Here is a 26,413-nt window from a genome sequence, read left to right on the forward strand (position 1 = left end):
GCTTCTCCGCTTCCTATTCAACTCCCTGCTAAACTGGGAATCCCTTTGGTTAAAAACAAGGGTTTTTTTTATTTAAAAAAAATTATTTTCATTTTATATGATAGGCAGAGAGAGACCAAAGCCAGGAGTCTGGAAATCCATCCTGGTTTCTCACATAGGTGACAGGGACCCATTTACTTGTGGCATTACCTGGTGCTTCCCAGGGTGCACATTAGCAGGAAGCTGGAGTGGAAGCAGAGTACCCAGGACTTGAACAAGGCAGTCGGATATGAGATACAGGCATTCCAAGTGGTAACTAACCACTGTGCCACCCTACAAAAAGTTTTATGAAGGACAAAGACCTCAATGGCATGGGTTTTCAATCTCTCCACATCCCTACATAGAAACAAAGCAAGTAGATAGCAGAACTTAAGGCTTAAGAACGTTTAAAACACAGTTGTGTTGAGCCATCCCTACAGACCCCAAATACTACTGAAAGAGGACAAACCACTTCACCAACACTAAACATGCATGGCGTCAGATTCCAGGAAGAAGAAAGCAGGAAAGACACAAACAGCTGTCCTGGGAGCTGGAGACCCCAGTAGAGACAGCAATTACTAGAGTCTACAGGGCAATTTGAGAACAGCAGCTAAAACTAAAAACGATTTGGCTCATTCCAACAATGAGTGATAGAGGGGCAAGGGAAAATTGCACCGCCAATCTCTGATGGTTCACTGGAATAAAATGAGATGTAGGTTATATAGGAGAAAAGACATACAGATTTCTTAATGTGCAAAGAGGGAAAAAGATCACAGCATGGGGAAAATGTTGGGAGTGTGACTACCCACAAGTTCGACATTAGAAGCTCATATACCTCTTATTCTACAGTGGAAGAGGAGAATGGGGAGTGCAGATAATTCTAAGGGGAACAGCAGACAAATTTTAGAGGAACTCAATGGGCTTGGTGAACATACACTGGCCTATGACAACAGCTGTTTGGCAGAAAGGACAATAGTTTGCAAATAATTCTTTGTGGCACCAAAATAGAGGACACTGATGTGTGACAAAAGTTCATCCAGGTGTTAACCAATTTCAGTCTTTCTCCTTGAGATATGAGTTTAATAAAAGCTCAGAGAAGAATGAGAGGTTATGGCTGCTTCTTTGGCAGGTCCAGACTTTTAGTAGATAAGGAACTTTGCAGAAAGCCTTTCCCTAGGCTGAGTGGGAACAAAAAGGGGAAAATCAGAGAGACCCTGATTCTGAGGTTGGTTCCAAACTCTCCCAGCACTACAGAGCACAAATCTTTGGGTTATCATTTTCTAAGCCCCAACAGTGAAGTCAGATGTCCCTGCAAGCTGTGATCCATATGAACTTGGGAAAATGATCATCTGAGGCTCACTTCCAGCCCTGGGTCTGAGGCACAGTGATTTGAAACTACATGTTGAAATTTCTGGTAATGGAATAAGAGCTAAGCAGGATAGAGACAATACAGGACAACAGGCAAGAGGAGGTCCAGACAAACATAGGACCAAGACAGTAAGTCTCAGAAAGTAAGCATGGAATTTTCTAAAAACTAACAAAAAAAAAAAAAAAAGAAAAAGAAGAACTCAGTGAATTGAGAAGGGCTGTACTAAAAACACACTCTCCTAAAAGATCATGGGAAAATAATTTCATACAAAAAATGAGAAAAGAAAGGTGTGGAGATCAAATCCCACACAAAGTTATTAGGAGAATAAAAGAGAATAAGGGGCAGAATAGCAACCCTTCAGCAAAGGAAACCTGCCAGGAAGACATGCCCGCAGAACAGGTCAGCACTGCAAGCTTATGAAATGTAAAAGACTGGAAGGAAATCACACAAGACCTGAAGAACAAATAAATCAGAAGTAGAAAAGCACTCAGAAATGAGGGGGCATCATTCAGAAAAGAATTAGATGTGAAAGGGACACAAGAGCGGTATACACAACAGATGATATCTTAGAAAAAGGATGGAAAATCTTAAAATCAAAAAAGAAATGAAGAAATTGATAAAAGGGATTTGTGATCATATCCCGATATTAAAGGGACCAAAATATTATCCAACACAGAAACAGAGAAGGTTCCTAAAAGAAGAAATCAAAAGAAAGGGAATAGAACACCAAAAACTGTACTTCAAGAAAACATTCCTGAAATAGAGATTTGAAGCTATATGTTGAAACATCACACTACATACCTGAGGATATTAACCCAGAACGACCACAATATAATCTATTCTAGTAAAATAACTGAACTTTAAAGAAAAAGAAAAAACAAGCCTTTGGTTACTCATAAACAAAAGCAAATGGCTTATAAGGGTTAGACAATAAGATAATTATTAACCTGTCAAAAACAATGTTTTATGACACAAAAATAGAGTGACATATTAATACATTCAAGGTAAAAAACGTGAACCAATATTATATCCAGCAAAGTTAAGTATAAACACTTTTGATCAATTATTACCAACACGAAGAACTCAAGTAATATTGTTCCCATGAGTCTTTCTAAGGAAACTACTGGAAAAGAAGGTTTAGGGGTAAAAGTATCTAGACAAGCATCCATCTAAAGATAACTGGAAAACAGTAAACACGTAATTACAGAATCAAGAGCAAATGAAGGTTAAATGGGAAAAACACTGGATTTAATGACTGTGTGCCCAGGCAATGTAGAGAGGCTATTGGTCTTAAAAAGAATAGGAAAATGGAAGAGCATATGCAGAAATCTTAAACTCCTTTTCATAATTATATTAATGGTAGTATTTTTTTTTTAGATTTCATTTATTTATTTGAGAGGTAGAGTTACAAACAAAGAGGCAGAGACAGAGAAAGGTTTTCCATCTGCTGCTGATTCACTCCCCAAATGCTCTCAACTGTTGGAGCTGGGCTGATCCGAAGCCAGGAGCCAGGAGCTTCTTCCAGGTCTCCCATGAGGGTACAGAGGCTCAAGCACTTGGGCCATCTTCTGCTGCTTTTCCAGGCCATAGCAGAGAGCTGGATCAGAAGAGGAGCAGCTGGGACTCAAACCAGAACTGCAGAAAGAGGCGTCGTCTACTCCAGAGTGCTGGCCCCGGTAGTAGTTTTAATGTTTCTATTTTGGGACTATAAGTAATGTGGGACCTGCAATTGAGTTGCAAATAGTTGATGTTTTAATTGTATCACCCACTGTGTTCTCAAAAACAAGAATACTTGGTGTGAAAGAAGCGATGTACAAAGCATAGAAAAAAGTTCAACTTCAAATGAAAAGCAGTAGTTCTGAGTTTGAAAGAAGTAGCAGTATGAACTTACCAGGTTGTCTTATGAAGAGGTAGGGGTGTATGAGCGTTGCAGTAGGAATATACGCGAGACAGTGACTCAGAAACAGTGGCCAACCCAGTGTCAATGATCTCTAGCAGCCCAGATTCTCAGATGATTTTCCTGAAATAATTTCCACTTGAAAAAAAGTAAAGATTTTTGAAGAGAATGGCTTATTTCATGTATAAGATGAATGTGGACCGTCTTCTTATATACCGGATAGTGAGGAAACTCTCCAAGACTATTAAGATCACGTTAAAGATGCTCAGAAATCACCTTCAAGTCTTCCATTGGCTAAAAATGAAACAAGTTGAGACTCAAAAAGGCTAACAATTGTAACTGATTGCAACTCTACAAATACACTTGAAAATAATCATTTATAATAATTTTAAAACAGAATTGTTTATTTGAGGATGAAAATTAATAACCAATTGTCTTGAGAACTTGTAAATAAAGAGAATGAATCAAGCATGCATTTTGTCTTTCTGGTAGAAGTTGAGTACTCCTGGGTATTTAAGAAGTGGACAATAGATAGAATGTTTGTAAATTATTCCAACTAATAAGTTAAAAAATGTTTTAGAATTGGAATGTCACCCTTCTGCAACTCCCACAGAATTCATGAATCTAGGTAATAAGCATAAGTTGTTGCTCACATTACAAGAAGAGAGATGAATAGATATTGGTGATTCCTGTGAAAGAAAAATGCCATGTATGGTCTTTCCAGAGAGATAAAGCTGAGTCTGATCAAGCATCTGCATCCAGCTGCTGGTTTGCAAAAACACAGAAACGGAGGAACGTATGGGACTGTACCATGAGAACAAAAATCAGGACTGTGGGAACTCCATACATCAAGTGCCCTGGGGTTTCCCAACACGTGAAGTTACATGGGAAAAAAAAAAAGGAGGGGGAATTATAGGCTAAAAGAAACTTCAAAGACTTATTTTGAAGGCAAGACTAAGTGATAGTCTTAAGAATGCACTCACCTGAAGTTGTAATTATGAAATGTGTGAAGTTTGTGACTGTAAAAAAATTCTATGTAGAGGTTTCTAACAAAAAAATTTTTAAGCTGAAAAAAGAGAATATACTCAGTTAGGGAGGGATGATAGACTACTAAAAACACACAAGCAAAAGACAGGATTTCATTCATTTCTATGGCTGAGCAGTATTCCATAATGTATATGTATATATATATCACATTTTGTTTATCCAGTCATCAGCTGATTGTCATCTCGGTTGATTCATTATCTTAGCTATTGTGAATTAAGCCACAATGACATGGGAGTATAGATAACTCTTTTTTGTTGTTGTTGTTTTCTTTTTTGTTTTAGTTTTTTTTCTTTTTTTTTTTTTTGTTAGATAACTCATTTTTGCAACAAAATGGATGCAACTGGAAACCATTCTGCTTAGTGAAATAAGCCAGTCTCAAAAATAAAAATATCATATATTTTCTCTGAAACATGCCAGTTAATATAGAATGCAAAAAATGTATAGGAATGAAATGGACATCTTGTGATGTGATTGCCATTTTTAGCCCTTATTTATACTCCTGTGGAACTGTGGTCTTCCTGTTTACTTGTTGAATATTATGGTTAGTGGTGAATTAAGTCTGTGATTATACAGTGGATTTTTTTAAATTATGTTTTTGCAAAAATTGAAGAAAAAAGAAAAGGAAAGAGGGAGGGAGAGGGGAAAGGAGAGAAATATGATTATCTTCTTAGGATTTACCTATGAAATCTATCATCTCTATATTAAAAAATTTTTAAATAAATTTTAAAAGTATTTGACCAAAATAAAAAGAGCAGACACACAAGTACAAGGATATGATGACTGTTGGAAGAGTGGTTATTTTCAGAAAAAGGGAGGGGTTCGACTTAGGTACATGATAGGGTTTCTAGCATGACTGACAAAATTCAGTTGATTGACCTGGTGAGTTCTTCTAAGAATAAAAATAAAATAAAAATATGTTTTATTTTACAATAGAATTTTTAAGATCCTTTTTGCAAAATCAATAAGTGTGTAGAGCAAATCTAATTGGCCTCTTAAATTCTCTTTTCTTGTTAAATCCATATTTAATTGTAGTTTGTTGAGGCAAAGGACAGGCATTTTCTTGAAATGTGTTTCTAAGAACGATTAGGAGAAAGAAGCACTGGGGTGCAGTGGGTTAAGCTGTTGCCTGCCATGCTGGCATCCCAGGTCAGAGGGTGACTGCTTGAATCCTGGCTGCTCTTCTTTCCCTGCTAATGCACCTAGGAAGGCAACAGATGAAGGCCCACGTGCTTGTGCCCCTGCCATGCATGTAGGAGACCCAGATGGAGTTCTTGGTGCCTGATTTCTGCCTGGCTGAGCCCTGGCTGTTGCAGCCATTTGAGGAGTGAACCAGCACATGGAGAATCTCTCCCTCTCTCTCTCTCTCTCTCTCTGGGGAGTGAACCAGCACATGGAGAATCAATCCCTCTCCCTGCCCCCTTTCTGTTTTTCCCTCCCTCCTCTCTTCCCCCTCTCCCTTTTCCCTTCCCTCTCCTGCTCCCCTTCCTCTTCCTCGCCCTCTGTTGCTCTGCCTTTCAAATAAATAAATAAAACTTTAAAAATGAACCTTTATAATGTAATCAATCAACAAATGCTGACTGAGTACCTGCTGGACAAAGGCACTCCTGCTGCACTGCAGTTGGCTTGTGCCTTCAGAAACATGCCCCTTCTCTTGGGTTAGGTGACAATATACATTGCAAGTTTAGGTTTGGGTGTTTTCTATGGTTGGCATTTGTGTGTGTTTGTCTATCATAGTGTGTTTTATGGCACGATTGAAGTATCACTTTGAAGAAGAGGGGGTCATGAGATCCTTCCTGGCAGAACAAGGCCGAGTGCCCTCTTCTAGTTTTAGCCACAGTTTGTACCACGGCCACAGTCCAGTGGTCCAGGGTGCTGCTTCCTGTAGGGTTCAACAGCTGGGACTTTGCTTGTTGAGAATCTGATGTTGCTGGGCTCCACTTGGGTGACTCATCACCCCAGTTACACAACCACATCATATGTCTGGGTATTTAGTTCCTAGAAATGATCATTTCAGAGCGGTTTATAATGCAATTCCCAGAAAAGGGGGAGGGAGATGTTTGAGAATTTTTACCAACCCAAGATCACAAACATCAGGAAACAACTTACTGGTTTCCACCAGATAAATCTAGTTTCTTTTTTAAAATATTTATTTATTTATTTATTTATTTGAAACACAGAGTGACAGAGAGAGAAAATAGTATCTTCTAACTACTGGTTCACTCCCCAAATGGCTGCAATGGGTAGAGGTAGGCCAGGCTGAAGCCAGGATCCATGAGTTTCACCCAGGTCTCTCACATGGGTGGCAGAGGGGTAAGTACTTTGGCAATCTTCTGCTGCTTTCCCAGGCACATTAGTAGGGAGCTGGATCAGAGCAGAGCAGCTGAGATTCAAACTGGTACCTATATGAGATGCTAACATTGCAGGCACTGGCTTAACCTGATGTACAACAACACCAGCCCCTAAACCTAGTTTCTAAATCTAAAACTTAACATCCACATTTATTTTATGCTTTTTCTACAAGAGAATTGTGAAAATTGCAAAACTACAAAATTCCGTTCTAACTTAAAAATCTAGTGTTACAATCAAGAGTAGAATAAATAATAAAATATTAGATTCATAAGAATTGTGTACGTGTCAGAGGCTGTTCTAAACATATTACAACCATTCATTTAAGTAATCCTCTCCATAACCCTGCTTGACAAATAGTAGAACAGAGGAGTAGAGAGATTTAGTAACTTGCTCAAGGTCATAGAGCTAGTAAGTAGCAGTGCTGGGACTGGTACCATGTCATCTGGCTCCTTGTGTCTGTTAGCCATAGGTTACTACCCTGTCTCAAGTTCTTAGCAAGTCTCCTAAACGCGAGAGTAGGGAAGACAATGGTCTATATTTGAACACTACCTGGATTGTCAAATTGCATTTTAGATAGCTTTCTGGAAGGAAGCACAACCAATTAATGACCAAAGAGCATCCACTCTGCCTCCATAGTATTTTTTGGAAGCTATGGACTTTTCTCCATTCCTGTTGCCAATGCCTTAGTTCAAGCCACCCTATTTTTTTTTTCTAAATTATTGTAGTTGCTTTCTAACTGACCTTCCTGCCCCTAGCCCTACCTGGCGGTCACAAAACAGAAAAATAAAAAGACACCAAACAAGCCAAAGAATGTGCTGTATGTCCACTAGCCCCAACAGCTGCTAAGAACAAGATCAGCAGAGACAAAGATGAAAGCAGTTGGAAACCCAGGTCTTCACAGATCTGGGAAAAGTTGACAACAGAACCAATTTATAAGATGTTGAATGAAATCATGCCTTTGCATAGAGTGCAAACTGCTTGAGTCCGTCCTCATGGGCTATGGGCCACAGGAATAGCTACAGACAATGCTTGTCTGCCCTCCTCCCTAACTCCTCCAGCCTCCCTGGGCTTGGGTCTCCTGATTAGAGAAACTTGGCTGCTCCAGTCCTCCTCTGTCTTGTGCTGGCCTCCTAAGATATGCCCTGGGCAGGGCACTGGGCAGGAAGGCGACTCCTCACATGATCCAGCTTAATCCTCCTTTTCTCCCTCCGTGAAGCTGAACACTGCGGCAGAGGCACGGCAGGAATGCAGAAAAAAGGGGGCTCCACATGGGCAAGAAGGGCCCTGCTGCTGGGCATCTTCTGGGCCGTCGAACACCTGCCTCTTCCAGGGGCCTCTCTGCCCCAGCGCCTCCCAAGGGCCACAGGTAAGTGGACACAGGGGTCAGCTCGTCTCGTGCTGCCGCCACATGCAGATGAAGGGACGGAGGGGACAAGTCTCACTTGACTCTCTGTGGCTTATGCTGCCTGCTCTGCTGGAAAGATATCAAACAGTTTTGATCTCTCAGATAAGTTCTTAAAGATAGCTCCAAAGTAATTCACGGAGATGAAGAAGCAGGCGAGCCTCTGGTTTTTATTGCTGGAGACTCCAGCAGGAAAGAACAAAAAAATCTTTCATCCTAGAAGCTCTGCAACAGTGGATGACTCTGCAGGCTTCCGGACGTCTTAGACTCTGAAATAGGACAATGAAATTGTACAGACATTAGAAATCTTCACTCACAAGACATCTAGTTTGTACTTAAGAGTTCAGAATTCCCTCTTAGAAATAAAACAAAGGGGAGCGACTTCATGATTTCCTCTTTTTTAAGTCTTCCACCAACGTCCGCTTATTTCATTCAAGCATCTCTTTCTGGTGTCAGAGATGAATTGTTTAAGACTTTATAGCTACATCACATTCCAAAGCGCTTTATATATTTATACTGGGTTCTTCTAACTCTACCTTGATGCCCAACAGTACAGTTTTACTAAGGAAACACTTTTTATGAGCTTAGAAAGTGTGACTCCAGCATTCTTCAAACTGTTGCTTCCTTTTCCTTACCAGGAAACGGCACCCAGTGTGTTATTTCTCCATCATCGGAGTTTCCTGAAGGGTTTTTCACGAAACAAGAGCGCATGGATGGAGGCATCATAATCTACTTCCTCATTATCCTGTACATGTTCCTGGCTGTGTCTGTTGTCTGTGACGAGTACTTCCTCCCCTCCCTGGAAATCATCAGTGAATGTAAGTGGCTGGAAAGCTCCCAAATAACCTGCCAGAATAGTTGCACGACAGAGACACGGCTCTCTGAAACAGCCCAGCTACAGTTCCGTCCCTCTCCAGCGCCTGGGGAGCGTGGACATCTGTTTTATGGGTCCCATGTCTGAAGGAATTGGCTCTGATCAAGTGTGCTTTTTCTTGGTAGTTAAAGTGCAGCAGAGGATCTATAAGTGAGTGGCCAGCAGTTGTTGTTATACTGTCTACCTGTAGAAATTTCCTGTTTGTCTTCTGTACTGCCCGGCTGTCTGTTAGAACTCGTCCAAGGATTTACATGTGTGTCCGTGTGTGTCCTTGTGTACCGCTAACATGATGGAACTCTTAATACTTGCCATTTTATACGTCAAAACTGGTTTTCGCTTTTACTCTAAGACCACTATAACTTTTTTAAAAGAGGTAGGTGATACATGAATGCAATTAAAGACCACTCTCCTCCTTCTCGCTTCCAATCCTAGCATCCTGCCATGGAGGAACTTAACTGACATTTAAGAATCAATTAATAAATAAGTCCTGCACTCCACACGAAGTGACCTTGGGTATCAGATATTCGTAAATTCTTTTATTAAAGCTCAAGCTCCATTATTACTGATTTCTGAAAGTAAGGTCAGCAATCCAAGTCTCTAGTGCTACGATTTTAGCAGGGTGCATTGCCCAGAATTCTGCACACTGACCTTCATAGGTCCCTAACAGCAGGGTATCAGTCAGGGTTTATGCAATGTAAGCAAAAGTGCCAGCATTTCCAGCCTCTGTCTTCTGCTTGATTAGTTTCACTGATTGATCATGCTCACTTAAAGGAAGGCGAAATTAAGGCCAGGGTTTCCTATTGCATGTTCTTGGGACAACCCAGAAACAGTAGCATCTACAAACCCATAGAGGGCACACACATGCATTACCACCATTGCTTCATAAAGAGAAAGAGCAGGAATGGAAACTATTTTTTTCCCATCGCTTCTCTCCCACCCCTTGTTCACTGCAGTACTGCAGTATTCTTAGAACTTTGAATAGCACCTGGCAATAGCAAAGGTACTCAACACCTAGCTGTTGAAAAAATTTTGTGGAATAGGTTGGTATAAGTTTATTACAAGTATTATTGTTAAGTAGATGCAATTATTTATTTTGTTACACTGTTGCTGATTTTAGTAGCTTATTTTAAATTACTTTAGTTTACTTCGATTGGTTAAATAAAAGAAAAATAGAAAGTGAAGAGCACTTACATTTCACCACTCAGACCCCCACAGTTACCATTTTGTGTAAGTTCTTTCAGTTGTTTGGATCTTGCTGTATGTAGTTTGGGGCCTTTCCTTTTCCTAATAGTGCACACATTTTCCCATGTTATTAATCTTCAAATATATGATTTTTATGTTAGAATGATAGTGTATGATTCTATAAATAATTCTAGTGTCTAATACTGTTTTTTATATCTGATAGGTACTTAGTGGAAACTTTTCATAATTTTTAAAACTATTAATCCCATTGGACATCTGATTTTTTTAGCTACAGTTTCGTCCATACTTGCATAAACTCTTTGCTCACCTCTCTGATCATTGCCTGATTAAGAAGAAGAGCAGTACATATTTTAAGACTTACAATATGTATTGCCAAAAAAGCATTCCATGAAGGATGTGGCAATTGATATCTCCATAATATAGCAGTTTCCACTCCAGAAAACTCTAAACAGTGTTTTTTGTTTGTTTGTTTGTTTGTTTGTTTGGACAGAGTTAGACAGAGAAAGGTCTTCCTTCCGTTGGTTCACCCCCCAAATGGTTGCCACGGCTGGCGTGCTGTGCCGATCCAAAGCTGGTCTCCCATGAGGGTGCAGGAGCCCAAGCACTTGGGCCATCCTCCACTGCCTTCCCGGGCCACAGCAGAGAGCTGGACTGGAAGAGGAGCAACTGGGACAGAATCCAGTGCCGCAACCGGGACTAGAACCCGGGGTGCTGGTGACTCAGGCAGAGGATTAGCCTATTGAGCCACAGCGCCAGCTTAAACAGTGTTATTTTAAATATATTTGATTGACTTAAAATGGAATTTCATTTTTTTAAAGCTTTATTTATTTTACTTGAAAGAGTTACACAAAGAGAGAAGGACAGGGGGAGAGGGAGAGGGAGAGGGAGAAAGAGAGGTCTTCCATCTGCTGGTTCACTCCCCAATTGGCCGCAAAGGCCGGAGCTGCACCGTTCTGAAGCCAGGAGCCAGGAGCTTCTTCCGGGTCTCCCATGCAGGTGCAGGGACCCAAGGGCTTGGGCCATCTTCTACTGCTTTGCCAGGCCATAGCAGAGAGCTGGATCGGAAATGGAGCAGCCAGGTCTCGATCTGGCGGCCATATGGGATACCAGCACTGCAGGTGGTGGCTTTACCTGCTATGCCACAGCGCCGGCCCCTGAACTTCATTTTATAAAATTTGTATTTATCTTGTTATTCATTAAGTTGAACATTTTATATATGTTTATCAAACTTAGAGTTTTGCTTTTGTACTTTTTTGTCCAGGGTCTATATACTGAGGAACATTGTCTTTTTGTCATTGATTTCTGAAACTTTTAAAAACCATACAAGGATATTAGCCCTTTACTATATAATTTTATATCATATGCCTTTTCATGGCTTTATTCCTGTTGCATTTTTTGTGTTTATCATATTGAAGTTAGATATTTTAAAGTAAATTTATAAACCCTCCCCAATATGACTCACCTTTTAATCTTATAACTAGGTCAGAAAAATTATCATATTTTCTCCTACTTACAGTGATTTTTTAAAATATATTTATTCTTTTCTTTAAAGATTTACTTATTTTATTTGAAAGTCAGAGTTACACAGAGAGAAAAGGAGAGACAGAGAGAGAGAGAGGTCTTCCATCTGCTGGTTCACTCCCCAGTTGGCCACAATGGCTGGAGCTGCACTGATCCGAAGCCAGGATCCTGGAGCTTCTTCCTGGTCTCCCACGAGGGTGCAGGGGCCCAAGCACTTGAGCCATCTTCTACTGCTTTCCCAAGCCATAGCAGAGAGCTGGGTCAGAAGTGGAGCAGCGGGACCGGCGCCTGGGCTCACTTGGTTAATCCTCCGCCTGCGGCACCAGCATCCCATATGGGCGCCGGTTCTAGTCCTGGCTGCTCCTCTTCCAGTCCAGCTCTCTGCTGTGGCCCGGAAGGGCAGTGGAGGATGGCCCAAGTGTTTGGGCACCTGCACCCACATGGGAGACCAGGAAGAAGCACCTGGCTCCTGACTTTGGATCGGCGCAGTATGGGCCATAGCGGCCATTTGGGGAGTGAACCAACGGAAGGAAGACCTTTCTCTCTGTCTTTCTCACTCACTGTCTACAACTCTACCTGTCAAATAAATTTTTAAAAGAAATTTAAAAAAAAAGAAGTGGAGCAGCCAGAACTTGAACCGGAGCCCATATGGGATACTGGCAATGCAGGCGGCTTTACCCGCTACACCACAGTGCCAGCCCCTAACATTTATTTATTCTAATAATAATTTGGCTTGCTATAGCATACAATGGTACTTTTCCCAAAAGCTGGTCAATTTTCATATACAAAGTTCATATATATATATATATGTTTCTATTGTTTCAGCCCTACTAATACAATTATTCATTCTAGTGTCAATACTGCATGTATAATTAGAAAATTGTAAAAAATGTTAATCATAGAAAACAAAGAAATTTAAATTTTAATCTGTTATATCACTTTCCAGTGATTCCACTGCATAAAAGCACAATTAAAAGAATAAATCTGTCAATTTTGTTTTTAAGAATTGTCTTGGTAAAAAAAAAACTAATTTAAAAACATTTCTAGCCTTGCAGAATGAACTACTGAATGAAAATTTAGATTATGAATTAGAAATACTCTTCATTAAATGATATGTATGTAATAATGACTTCCATTGGAGGAATTACTGTGAAACACCATCAGCAGACATGCATTTCTCAGATGATTCACTCTGCCCTGAAATATAATAGAGTAGCTATTATGGATGTGTGATTGATGGATACCTGTGCCACTGTCAGATCTTCTTCAGCTGTTAAGAATTGACCCCCGTCTTGAGTATAGAAAATACTGGCAACAGGAAGAAATAGAAATAGTGCTAGCTCGATTCGTTATAAATGCCTATAAATTAATTCTGTCATTTCCCTTTTCAAGGTCTAGCATGGTCTTCATTTAAATTACGACATGAGCAATAAAAAAACAATTCCCCTGCAATTTGTTTACATCCCCCAAAACTGGCTTAAGAAAAACCTGCAAATGCATTGCATTTCCCTATAGGCCCTTCATGAACTTGAGTTGTAACAGTTCCACCCATTTTTTTTTTTTAAGATTTATTTATTTATTTGAAAGTCAGAGTTACAGAGAGAGAAGGAGAGGCAGAGAGAGAGAGAGAGAGAGAGAGAGAGAGAGAGAGAGAGGTCTTCCATTTGCTGGTTCACTCCCCAAGTGGCTTCAATGACCGGAGCTGCGCGGATCCGAAGCCAGGAGCCAGGAGCTTCTTCTGGGTCTCCTACGCAGGTGCAGGGACCCAAGGGCTTGGGCCATCTTCTACTGCTTTGCCAGGCCATAGCAGAGAGCTGGATAGGAAGTGGAATAGCCGGGTCTCGAACTGGCACCCATATGGGATGCCAGGACTGGAGGCGGCAGCTTTACCTGCTGTGCCTCAGCTCCAGCCCCCACCCACTTTGTCAATTAGCAATGATTAGTATAATCTTCAAAGCAGTTTAATGTACTGCGGTGTTAGTTTTTGTTTACTCATCAGCTATTTATAATGAAATAAATATAGAAAACCAAGCATTAGCAGGATTCGAGAGCAGAGCCAGGACTCAGACCCCACGCACTCTGCATGCTGGCACCCCAAGCTGTGTCTTAACCACTATGCCAAATACCTACCCCCACCAAAATATATCAAATATGTGACAGAATATATCAAATACCCATCTTAACTTCAGAGGACATATACTGCAAAATAAAAAGAATACACTGAATTATTTATGAAAAATCAGCTTAGGCTTCTGGCGATCCATCAGGGGTTCTAAATGTTTGTTACAGAAACAGAGGCTGAGAGACAGAGACAAAAATTGAGAGGATTCCAAATGATAAGGAAGAAAAGGAACCTCAGTGGCCCCTGGCCATTTGTGTATACCTGATTCAAGGAGTTTTTCTAAGATTCCCAGGCATGGTTTGCGAAGTTAGTCACACTGCCTACTAGCTGTACCTGTTGCCTGAGGTTTTCCCCACTTTTTCTGCATTTCTACAATGTTATACTTGCTGAATGGTCCGTGACAATGCTGAGAATCCCCAGGGAGCTGGAGGGAGGATACACCCTGCCATCAGGTGCTCCACGCCTCATCCTACCATAGTGAAATGACACAACTTAGATCTAACTCTGAGTTCCGCCATTTGTGAACTTTGTGACCTTAGGCAAAATGCTTAACTTCTCTGCCTAAGCTATCTCAACTGTGAAACAGGATAATTGTAATGCTTAGTTCACAGATCTGTGTGCTGAATGCATGAGGAAATACAAGTGAACTGCTTACAAGTTCCTAACACATAGGAAACATCCAAACTGAATACTCGTTATTACATAAGAACAAAGCTTAGAAATCCTTTACTTGGGAAAGAAGAAAGTGGAGAAGGTGAATGAGCCAAGTCGATATTAGAATGTGTGGAGCAAATGCCTAATCTACGGTACATTTGCGAGAGCTTGAAAATCAAGTTTAAGGTAGATAAAAGGCAAATTCTATTACAGAAAGTAGGAAGTAAACTTATGAAACCCCATTCTTTTACTTTATCTAATAATCCATCTTTATGCCTTAAATATCTCTGTAACATTCTGTTTATAATTTCATTTCTGTGTGTGTGTGTGTGTGTGTATGTGTTTTAAGATTGATTTATTTGAAAAGCAGGGTTGCAGAGAGAAAGGGAGAGACAGAGAGATTTTCCATCCCCTGGTTCGCTCCCCACATGGCTGCAACAGGCCAGAAACCAGAAGCTTCATCTAGATCTCCCGTGGATGGCAGGGGCCACACACTTGGGCACCATGAGCTGCTTTTCCTGGGTAGATCAGCAGGGAACTGTATTGGATGTACAGCAGCCAGGGTTCAGACTGGTACTCACATGGGATGCTGGCATCGCAGGCAGCAGCTTCACCGGCGGCACCACAATGCCGGCCTCTCATTTCTTTTACATCAGTATCCATACCTTTTTATTCCATCCTTAGCAATCTGCTATTATTCAAAAGATTCCTTTAAAGTCACATTTAAATGTAAATAACATATAAATTTGAATATAATATAAACTATATTTACTTAAAGCCAAAATAGGACTATTACCTCTTCTCTCTATAAGCAGTTCGTTTTCAGAAACCTAAAACTTTAAAATAAAATGAAAACAAAATATCTTTTGGATATGTATCAGAGGTTTCAGAGATACTGAACCAGTGTCTACAGCTGATTTTTTTTTTAATTTTTTTCAAGCTCTCTACATAGAAAACTCCCAGAATCCCTCAAAACTGATCACTCGATATGGCCCAAATTCCATAATAAGCTGTGAAACATTTCTTTTTTAAGATTTTAATATATTACTCAATGAGAAATTCTAATCCCTCCACCATGCCAATCCCTCAATCCCTTTGAGTTACAACATGTCTTTCACTTAAGTGAAAACAGTCTCAAAACCATTTGGGGAGAAACACAGTTCAATAAAATAACTAGTTTTTTATTTAAAAATGATTTTCCCTCAGTGCTTTAAACTAATATTTGCTTATGTTCTACTCTGTGTGTCGGAAATAGACAATAAGAAAAAACTACACACTTCAATTCCAGGTGGAGTCAGTTCTAAACTGAAAAAAATTGGGAGTCAAAGTTCTCCTTGAGTATGGCATTTGGATAGCCTACAGTTTCAGGGGATTGTTTGGGCCTTAATCCTCATGAAATTTACAGAGGCAAAGCCTTCCCAAGAACAAAGACACTGAGACTAGTGCTCCCTCTTAAGAGCATTTCACCCTCTTTGTTGTTCTTTTCTCTCTGATTTAAATTGTGGTCCCCTTGGGTTGCAGCTAAATCTACACCAAGTGGATGGATCTAACAAGTGCTAAGTAGTCTGTGTATTAGCAGATGCTACTGCAGGAACAAGCAGTGATAGTAGTGCTGAGAAGAATAAAGCTATGTATTAATTTTTTCACTTTACCAGCGTGGATAACAGAGCAGCTCCTTGGTGTCAGAATGATCTAGGTTCCCTTTCCTCCTCTGCAATTACTGCCTATGTGACCTTGGCCAAAACTTGGGTAATTGTGAGGTTTGAAGTTCGTGTGTCTTGTGTATGGTTTATAGGATAGGCTAAGGGCAGATGGCATTCCGTCATAAAATTAAAACTGTTGGGCTGTAGGTGGGGGTGAAGGGGTTCCTTCATTTTCAGGGGAATCAAGCTTTAAAAACATTAAACAAGAGTTCAGAAGTCATTCCTTTATAGCACAGATAAAATATGGGTGATTTATGTAAGATAATCAATTTGTTTTGATTTATTGTTAAAAACACCACACAGGGCTGGGAGTTTACCCTAGCAGTAAGATGCAGGTTAATATGCCCACGCCCCATATCAGAATAACCTGGGTTTGGCCGGCGCCACGGCTCACTAGGCTAATCCTCCGCCTTGCGGCGCTGGCACACCGGGTTCTAGTCCTGGTCGGGGCGCCGGATTCTGTCCCGGTTGCCCCTCTTCCAGGCCAGCTCTCTGCTGTGGCCAGGGACTGCAGTGGAAGATGGCCCAGGTGCTTGGGCTCTGCACCCCATGGGAGACCAGGAAAAGCACCTGGCTCCTGGCTCCTGGCTCCTGGCTCCTGGCTCCTGGCTTCGGATCAGCGTGGTGCGCCGGCCGCAGCGCGCCGGCCGCGGTGGCCATTGGAGGGTGAACCAACGGCAAAGGAAGACCTTTCTCTCTGTCTCTCTCTCTCACTGTCCACTCTGCCTGTCAAAAAAACAAAACAAAACAAAACAAAACAAAAAAACAAACAAACCTGGGTTTGAGAATAATGTCCAGCTCCTAAATCCAGCTTCCTGCTAATCAGAACCCTGGGAGGCAGTAGTGATGGCTCAAGTAATTGGGTTCTTGCCACCCACGTGGGAGACCTGGATTCTGTTCCTGTCTGCTGGCTTTGGCCCTCACCCAACCCTGGTCATTGTGAATATTTAGGAAATGAACCACTGATAAAGGCTCTCTCTTTCTCTCTCTCAGATAAGTTTTTTGAAAGAACACACCACAGAGCATGTACTTGTACTTACAGTTCGTTGAGAACCAGTTACATATTATTGAGAAACTAAGCATTTGTTCCAATGATGCTGAATTTACTCAAAATTACATAAAATTAAGTTCAGGCCTAGTTTTGCAAATCATTAAAAGAACACGTCACTTTGCTGTCACACCTCATTGTGGACTCTACACAGAATTACTCAACATGGTTTTTCACCTTAGTCACTAATAGAGTTGAATGAATTTTGTTGTTTCCAAGACTCTGATCCATGCACAAACATCAAAAATTACAGACTTTTAAAAATTGTGCCAGAGACACCAAATTGCAAGGAGCCTATAGTTGTATCTATACCAAAATACATACTGTGGAAAGGATTGGAAATGCATTAAAATTGTTACAATAGGACTGGCACTGTGGTGGAGTGGGCCAAGCCTCTGCCTTAGGCACCAGAATCCCATATGGGCACCGATTCCTGTCCCTGATGTTCCACTTCTGATGCAGCTCTCTGCTATGGGCTGGGAAGGCAGTGGAAGATGGCCCAAGTGGTTGGGCCTCTGAACCCACATGGGAGACCTAGAAAAAGTTCCTAGCTCCTGGCTTTGGATCTGTCGAACTCCAGTGGTTGTGGACATTTTGGGGAGTGAACCAACAGTTTCAAGATCTTTCTCTCTGTCTCTCCTCTCTGTAACTCCATCTCTCAAATAAATAAATAAAATCTTTATAAACTATTGTTACAGTGGTTAAAATATGCTGATAAAAGTATAACTGACTCTTCCTTTCATTTTCTCCTCCATCTTATAAATTTCCAACAATACGTGATTAAGTGCTATAACAGAAATTTAATTAGCAGGAAAAGTGGTGTGGAATCTTAAATCATAGAAATCACAGTGTACATTTTGAGTAAAGATTGAAGAAATGAGACGATAACTTGAAGATTTTGTAGTCCAACCCTGTTTTACAGATGGCGGCATATGAGGCTTGTTTCATACCAAGTTACTGGCAGTGCCAGAATCCACGTCTCAGTTTCAGTTTATACTCCTCCTGCTAAAGATCAGATTTCCAGAAGGGGCTATGCAAAGACTGTTCTGAGCTTTACAATATAGCATAAGAGGGGCTGGCACTGTGGCACAGCGGGTTAAAGCCCCAGCCCACAGCGCCAGCATCCCATATGGGCACTGGTTTGAGTCCCAGCTGCTCCACTTCCAATCCAGCTCTCTCCTGTGGCTTCAGAAAGCAGTAGAAGATGGCCCAAGTGCTTGGGCCTCTGCTTCCACATGGGAGACCCGGAAGAAGCTCCTGGCTCCTGACTTCAGATCAGCTCAGCTCTGGCTGTTGGGGTCATTTGGGGAGTGAACCAGTGGATGAAAGACTTTTCTCTTTGTGGCTCTACCTCTCTGTGTAACTCTGTCAAATAAATAAAAATAAATCTTTAAAAAAATACAGCATAAGAGAAGAGAATTCATTTGAGGAAAAAGTCTGATAATTTAATAATCAGTTCATTATCATAAAGTTGCACTTTGTATAAACAATGTGTTGATATCTAAACCTGTAAAAAAAACTCATCTTCAACATTTCTGCTATATTCTGAATGAAGTGTGGTTATTACTTCAGAGTAATAGAGAGGGAAAAGAGTAATAGCTATGGAGAAAAAAAAGAACAATTTATTTTTAATAATAAACTACAGCAGAGAGAAATGCTCCTCAAAGGTCAGAGAAGACAAAGCCAATCTCTTCTAAAGTTCAAAGGTATAAACCATTTTACAAAACATTCTCGGAACCTTAAGATATAACTTGTTAAATATCTTTGAGGTTTTATACATCAATCTCCATGTAGAATCCTTGCTTTCATTATTCAGTAGAGCTCAGTGAATAGCAACCAGCTTTATTCTTACTGCCTTTGGAAACTGAATGTGTTCTAAAGGACCACCTATTTTCCTACATTGCAGTAACCCAAAAGATCACTATTTTCTCTCGAGATTGAATTTTTCTAGTGAAGCATTCAGCAAGTGTTAAGCAAAGATTGGTCTCAGAGACTCAACCAGCTCCAGCCTGAGCTGTTTTGCCAATTGATCAGCCTCCATTCAAGTGCTCTCTGCAGATAGTTGCAATTATCAGAATAATTGGAATCACTGATTCGGGCCCCCATTCTTTTTCTCACTATATGACTTCGTTTACGTCACTTGATGAACATCTACGTGCAGTGACTAATGAAGGAAGAAAAGTAATGAAGACAAGACCAAGTTTGGACAATTATCTAAAAGTAAAGAATTCTGTTCTTTTCAATGTATTCCACATATTATCTAGCCATATTGGGAAGATAATTCATGATACTATGCAGTAACACTAAGTTGATAAATACGCTAAAAACTTGCAAAGTATTTCTGACTCAGTAGCTAGTTTTTTCCCTAGAAAAGAATGAAATGGAAGTAGTTATGATGCCAATATCACAAGTAGGGAAAAGAATAACTCAGTCACCCATCAGGTTAGAACAGGCCGAAGTGTCACTGAAATTTTGGGTTCCTATGGTGAAACAGACATAGGACTGGGCTTAGAATTGGGATTTACGCAATAACTTCCTACATTTAGATTACATTATCAATGTAATCTCCTAACCCTGTTTGCCATAAAATGGAATACCAGTACTCATATCTGAGTTGGTATTATTTATCTTTTTCTTTTTTTTTAATTAATTTTTTTTGACAGGCAGAGTGGACAGTGAGAGAGAGAGAGAGACAGAGAGAAAGGTCTTCCTTTGCTGTTGGTTCACCTTCCAATGGCCGCCGCGGCTGGCGCACCGCGCTGATCCGATGGCAGGAGCCAGGTGCTTCTCCTGGTCTCCCATGGGGTGCAGGGCCCAAGCACTTGGGCCATCCTCCACTGCACTCCCTGGCCACAGCAGAGAGCTGGCCTGGAAGAGGGGCAACCGGGACAGAATCCGGTGCCCCGACCGGGACTAGAACCCGCTGTGCCGGCGCCACAAGGCGGAGGATTAGCCTAGTGAGCCGCAGCGCCGGCCATGAGTTGGTATTATTAAATTATGTATATAAAACTAAATTAGATGCCATGAATGTAAGATATTTATATCATTTCTTGAATGAAAAAAGGTAATCACAGAGTAGCCTATTTTTTCATTTTATGGGCAGCTGGTCTTATTAATATAATGTTGTAAATATATGTTTTATATATATAAACGCACATATGTAGTGTGTGTATGTATACATACCATATATAACCAGTAAAAGAAATGCTTTGAAATGTAGGTTACACAGATCATTACTTTTCTTCCTTCATTAGTCATTGCACGTAGATGTTCATCAAGTGACGTAAACGAAGTCATATAGTGAGAAAAAGAATGGGGGCCCGAATCAGTGATTCCAATTATTCTGATAATTGCAACTATCTGCAGAGAGCATTTGAGTGGAGGCTGATCAATTGGCAAAACAGCTCAGGCTGGAGCTGGTTGAGTCTCTGAGACCAAAAAACCCCATGGGATCAAGTTCATGATTGGGGCTGGTAGCATCCATCAGTACCTTGCAAGTACTGCCCATAGTTTTCAGAATAAAAGCCAAATCCTTACCAGGATCCATAAAGCCTTACATAATCTGCGTATTACTTTTAATATCATCCACTGCTCTCCTTTCACACTTTTCATTCCCGACACACACACTTTCCATTTCTTGAACACACAGGCTAGCTTCCGCGTCGGAACCTTTCCAGCTGTTTGTTCTGCCTGGAACACTCACTCCAGGTATATGAGTGACTGGCGCCTTCACTGCAAGGCCTGCTGTTACCTGCTCCATTAAGCCCTTCCTGGTTACCAACAGAGAATTTCAGTCCTTCTCCCATGGTGTTTTAGACTCAGATCTCCTCTCCCTGCCTTTGCTCTCTGCTGCTTATCTCTAGAATGTTGTGTATTTTCCCTGTCCCCTCCCCCTCACTGGAATCGAAGCTCCCTGAGAGGAGGAACGCTTGGTTTTGTTCGCTGCCGTATTCTCTTTTCTTTTCTTTCTTTTTTTTTTTTTTTTTCCAGGCAGAGTGGATAGTGAGAAAGAGAGAGAGAGAGACAGAGAGAAAGGTCTTCCTTTGCCGTTGGTTCACCCTCCAATGGCCTCTTAGGCCGGCGTGCTGCGGCCGGCGCACTGCGCTGATCCGATGGCAGGAGCCAGGTACTTCTCCTGGTCTCCCATGGGGTACAGGGCCCAAGGACTTGGGTCATCCTCCACTGCACTCCCTGGCCACAGCAGAGAGCTGGCCTGGAAGAGGGGCAACCGGGACAGAATCCGGCGCCCCGACCGGGACTAGAACCCGGTGTGTCAGCACTGCAAGGCAGAAGATTAGCCTAGTGAGCCACAGCACCGGCCTTCTGCCGTATTCTCAGCACATAGAAAAGATCTGGCACTGAGCTCCACAGCTGCAGCCAGCAATCGAGCACCTGCTCACTGACTGGCTAATGGACTTAACAAATAGCCCCGACACTAGTGGCTTCAGATAATCAGCATTCTCTTACCTCTTACATGTGCAGGGTGTAGTGAGCTCCGCTCACTGGATCTTTGTGCCTCTAGAGTCGGAGGAATCTGCTGAAATCTCACTCCCTCACACGTCTGGTGCCCAGGCTGGGAAGACTGAAAACTTGGGAACTAAAACAGCAGAGCTTCCCCCGCTGTCTGTATGCCCACGTGGACCCCTGAGAGCTCTCTATGTATGCATTTCAAGGTGGCAAGACTTTCTATGTGTCGGCTTAGGGCTCTAAAGCAAATGTCCCAGGACACAACACTAAGTTATATCACCTTTTATGTCCTAATCTTGGAACTATGGCTTTGCCATACCCATGCTTTATTAGTGACAGCAGTTACACGGGCTTATTCAGGAGTGCAGGCGTCAGATATTGCTTTACCTTTTTTCCGTGGACAGGGAATGGAAGGTTCTGGAAAAGTGTGTGGGGCAGAAATACTGTAGCTACTTCGGTAAAATACAATCTGCCACGTTAAGAAACAAAAAGGAATCACTAAAATCCAAGGCCATTGTTCCATTGGAGCAGTAGAAAATGAGATGCACCTGAGAGCATGCCACAGCTAACGGTCTCCAAGGGGAAGGAGTCCGGATAAGGGAACACTGAACACACAGTGATGGAGTCCACTAAGCACAGCAGAGTTTGAGTGTGGGGGGAGACTGGAGTGTCAAGAAACAATAGGTGTGGTAAACAATAATTAACATAAACAAAGGATGACCATCAAGGGCCTTGCAGACCTGAATTAACTTCACGCTGTGACGCTAACGTTGGAACCTAGTGTAGTTACCGCCTCAACCACCTCTGTTGCCTAGTTTTCAGTCATACAGTTAAGCCTGAGACACCCTTGAAGCAGCCTTCTCAAAGCAAAAGCAGAGTAGTTTGGCTTTCTCTTTTCCTTCCCATAGTAGGTTTCTCAGCTAATTGAAAGCCAAGAATTTCTTAAGACTCCCATCCTATCAATCACTCAACTTAATGGACCTGCATGCTTGTAGGTCTGGAGGATATACACAAACTACCTAAATACTGTACAGCATTTCCTTGTATTTCCCACTCTCGATTAAAGTTTTAATGAATCTATGTTTTAAATCAATCTCCTATATTTATGCAATATTAAATCTTATTTATTGGGCTTTTAGTTAACTATGTAATTTCTTCTCTTTTTTTTAATTAGACAAGTTTGAAATTGGAAATTTGTGAAGAAGCTCAGTTCAGCATCATTTATGGATCTTAAAACCTACTAATTTCCACTTTCTGTCTTCTTTCAAATTGAGTTGGGCTGCCCAAATTACCTTAGTTTATTTTGTAAAAAAGTCATGTTGTTGACACTCCCCTATAAGCCCTACAGCTAGACTGGAGGTTTTCTGGGTTTGAAATGTTAAATATTGGGGCCGGCGCTGTGGTATAGTGAGTAAAGCTGCAGCCTGCAATGCCAACATCCCATATGGGTGCCGGTTTGAGTCCCGGCTGCTCCACTTCCGATCCAGCTCTCTGCTATTGCCTGGGAATGCAGTGGAAGATGGCCCAAGTCCTTGGGCTGCTGCACCCATGTGGAAGACCTGGAAGAAGTTCCTGGCTCCTGGTTACAGATCAGCGCAGCTCTGGCTGTTGTGGCTAACTGGGGAGTGAACCGACGGATGGAAGACCTCTCTCTCTCTCTCTCTCTCTGTCTCCACCTCTCCTTCTCTGTGTAACTCTGACTTTCAAATAAATAATAAATCTTTAAAAAAAGAAATGCTAAATCTTGGCACTCAGGATACATAATGAGTACAGTTCAAAAAGTCCATGGAAAATGGAATTAAAGGATGTTTCTTTGGGGCCAAAATAACCTGAAAACCATATACATGAGGGATCTTCAAAAGATTCATAGAAAACTATGAAAAAACTATGCACATGTTTATCACTTTAAAGATTTAGCATACAAAAATTGTACATATTTATTGGGCACTATGTGATATTTTGTTAAATGAATACATTGCATAAAATCCAATATGGGTAAATATATTATTCTCTCATGCATTTAACACTACTTTCTAATAAGAACATCCAAAAACCCTATCTTCTTCTTCTTCTTCTTCTTTTTTTTTTTTTTTTTTTTTTTTTTTTTTTTTTTTACAGGCAGAGTGGACAGTGAGAGAGAGACAGAGAGAAAGGTCTTCCTTTTCCGTTGGTTCACCCTCCAATGGCTGCCTCGGCCAGCATGCTGCGGCTGGCGCACCGCGCTGATCCGATGGCAGGAGCCAGGTGCTTTTCCTGGTCTCCCATGGGGTGCAGGGCCCAAGCACTTGGGCCATCCTCCACTGCACTCCCTGGCCACAGCAGAGAGCTGGCCTGGAAGAGGGGCAACCGGGACAGAATCCAGCACCCCGACCGGGACTAGAACCTGGTGTGCCAGTGCCGCTAGGCGGAGGATTAGCCTATTGAGCCGCAGCGCCGGCATATCTTCTAATTTTTAAATAGAGAAATACACAGTACATCGATACTATATTATATTCGCCCTACTGGGCAATAGAACCCCAGACCTTTGACTCTTATCTAGCTAGTACCCATCAATCAACGTTTCCAAAACCCTCCCTGTCCGTTACCCTACCCAGCTTCTGGTAACACAGTTATATTTTTAATTTCTATAAGACCACCTTTAAAAAAAAAGATTTATCTAAAAGAGTTACACACAGAGAGAAACGGAGAGGCAGAGAGAGAGAGAGAGAGGTCTTCCATCCGCTGATTTGCTCCCCAATTGGCTGCAACGGCTGGAGCTGCACTGATCCGAACCAGGAGCTAGGAGCTTCGTTTGGGTCTCCCACGTGGGTGCAGGGGCCCAAGGACTTGGACCATCTTCCACTGCTTTCCCAGGCCATAGCAGAGAGCTGGATGGGAAGTGGAGCAGCCGGGTCTCAAACCAGCGCCCATATGGGATGCCGGCACTGCAGGCAGCTGCTTTACCCGCTACGCCACAGCGAAGGCCCCAGATCACCTATTTTTTTAAGAGTCCACATATAGATCATGTGGTATTTGTCTTTCTGTGCTTAGCTTATTTCACTTAAAATAATGACCTCATTCCGTCCATGTGATTGCAAATGACAAGATTTCAACATTCTTCTGACTTGTATTCCATTGTGTGCATGTACCACATTTCTCTTACCCATTCTTCATTGGCTGGACACTGAGATGGTTTCCTGACTGTTGTGAATAGTGCTGCTATAAACAGGGGACTTCAGATGTCTTCGAGAGATTTCATTTCCCTTGAATCTATCCCCAGTAATGAGATTGGCGGATCATATGGTACATCTGTTTTTAGTCTTTTGAGGAGTCTCCATGCTGGTTTCCGCCATGGCTGTCCTAATTTACATTCCCACCAACAGTGTGCAAATGTTCCCTTTCCTCCGCATCCTCACCTGCACTTGATATCTTATTTTTGAAAATAGTCACTCTTAGAGGAGCGAGGGGATATCTCACTGCGGTTTTGATTTGCATTTCCCTGATGAAATGCTGAACATTTCTTCATGTACCTGCTGGCCATTTTATGTCTTCCTTTGAGAAACAGCTTTTCATTATCTATTGCCCATTTGCTAATGAGTTATTTAGATATTCTGGATATTAACCCCGTGTCAGATGTAATAGCTTGCATATATTTTCTCCCATTCTAGAGACTGTTTATTCATTCTGTTGTTTGCTTTGCTGTGCACTCTTTTTTTTATGGATAAGGTTGCTATGCATTTTTTTAACTATCTTAGTTTTTTAATATTTATTTATTTGAAAGACAGAGTTACAGAGAGAGGTAGAGACAGAGAGGTCTTCCATCTGCTGATTCACTTCCCAGTTAGCCACAATGGCCGGAGCTGCGCCAATCCGAAGCCAGGAGCCAGGAGCTTCTTCCAGGTCTCCCATGCGGGTGCAGGGGCCCAAGGACTTGGTCCATCTTCTGCTTTCCCAGGCCACAGCAGAGAGCTGGATCAGAAGAGGAGCATTTTCTACTGTTTTCCCAGCATCATTTGTTATTTTTTGTTGTTATTCTTTTTGCTTAAAATTGCTTTGGCTACTTGGGTTTTTTAAAATTTTTTGAAGATTTATTTATATATTTGAAAGGCAGATTATAGAAAATGAGCAAGAAAATATTCCATTTGCTGGTTCACTCCTCAAATGGCTTAAAAGGCCAGTTGTGGACCAGACTGAAGCCAGAAGCCAGGAGTCAGGAGCCTTATCCTGGTTTCCCATATGGATGCAAGGGCCCAAGCACTTGGGCCATCTGCTGCTTTCCCAGGTGCATTAGCGGGGAGCTGGATTGGAAGTGGAGCAGCCAAGACTCACCAGTGCCCATAATGGATGTCGGCATTACAGGTAGTTGCTTAACCTGCTACACCACAAACACAGTCCCAATTGGGATTTTTCATGGTTGCATACAAATTTTAGTAGTGTTTTTCTAGCTCTGTGAAAAATACCATTATGATTTTGATAAAGATTGTATTGAGTCTTTATATCACACTGGGCATGCAAATTTTGATATTGATTCTTCCAATCATTGAACACAAGATACCTTTTTAAAAAATTTTTTTAAGATTTGAAAAGGCACACCGGGTTCTAGTCCCAGTCAGGGCGCCGGATTCTGTCCCGGTGGCTCCTCTTCCAGTCCAGCTCTCTGCTGTGGTCTGGGAAGGCAGTGGAGGATGGCCCAAGTGCTTGGGCCCTGAACCCACATGGGAGACCAGGAGAAGCACCTGGCTCTGGGCTTCGGATCAGTG

The 26,413-nt window shown here is 41.7% G+C and overlaps 1 protein-coding gene across 1 annotated transcript in view; it reads left to right on the plus strand.

Moving 5' to 3' along the window:
- The first annotated feature begins 7,838 nt into the window (after positions 1 to 7,838).
- The window catches only part of SLC24A5 (solute carrier family 24 member 5), a 29,332-nt gene continuing 10,757 nt past the window's right edge, over positions 7,839 to 26,413 (plus strand). Inside the window, exons 1-2 of the mRNA XM_017348054.3 lie at positions 7,839 to 8,046; positions 8,721 to 8,900. Of these exons, the coding sequence (XP_017203543.1) occupies positions 7,926 to 8,046; positions 8,721 to 8,900 (301 nt within the window). The 5' untranslated portion in view covers positions 7,839 to 7,925. The remainder of the gene's footprint in view (positions 8,047 to 8,720; positions 8,901 to 26,413) is intronic.

Source organism: Oryctolagus cuniculus, chromosome 12, assembly GCF_964237555.1.
Source record: "Oryctolagus cuniculus chromosome 12, mOryCun1.1, whole genome shotgun sequence".
Taxonomy (NCBI): Eukaryota; Metazoa; Chordata; class Mammalia; order Lagomorpha; family Leporidae; genus Oryctolagus; species Oryctolagus cuniculus.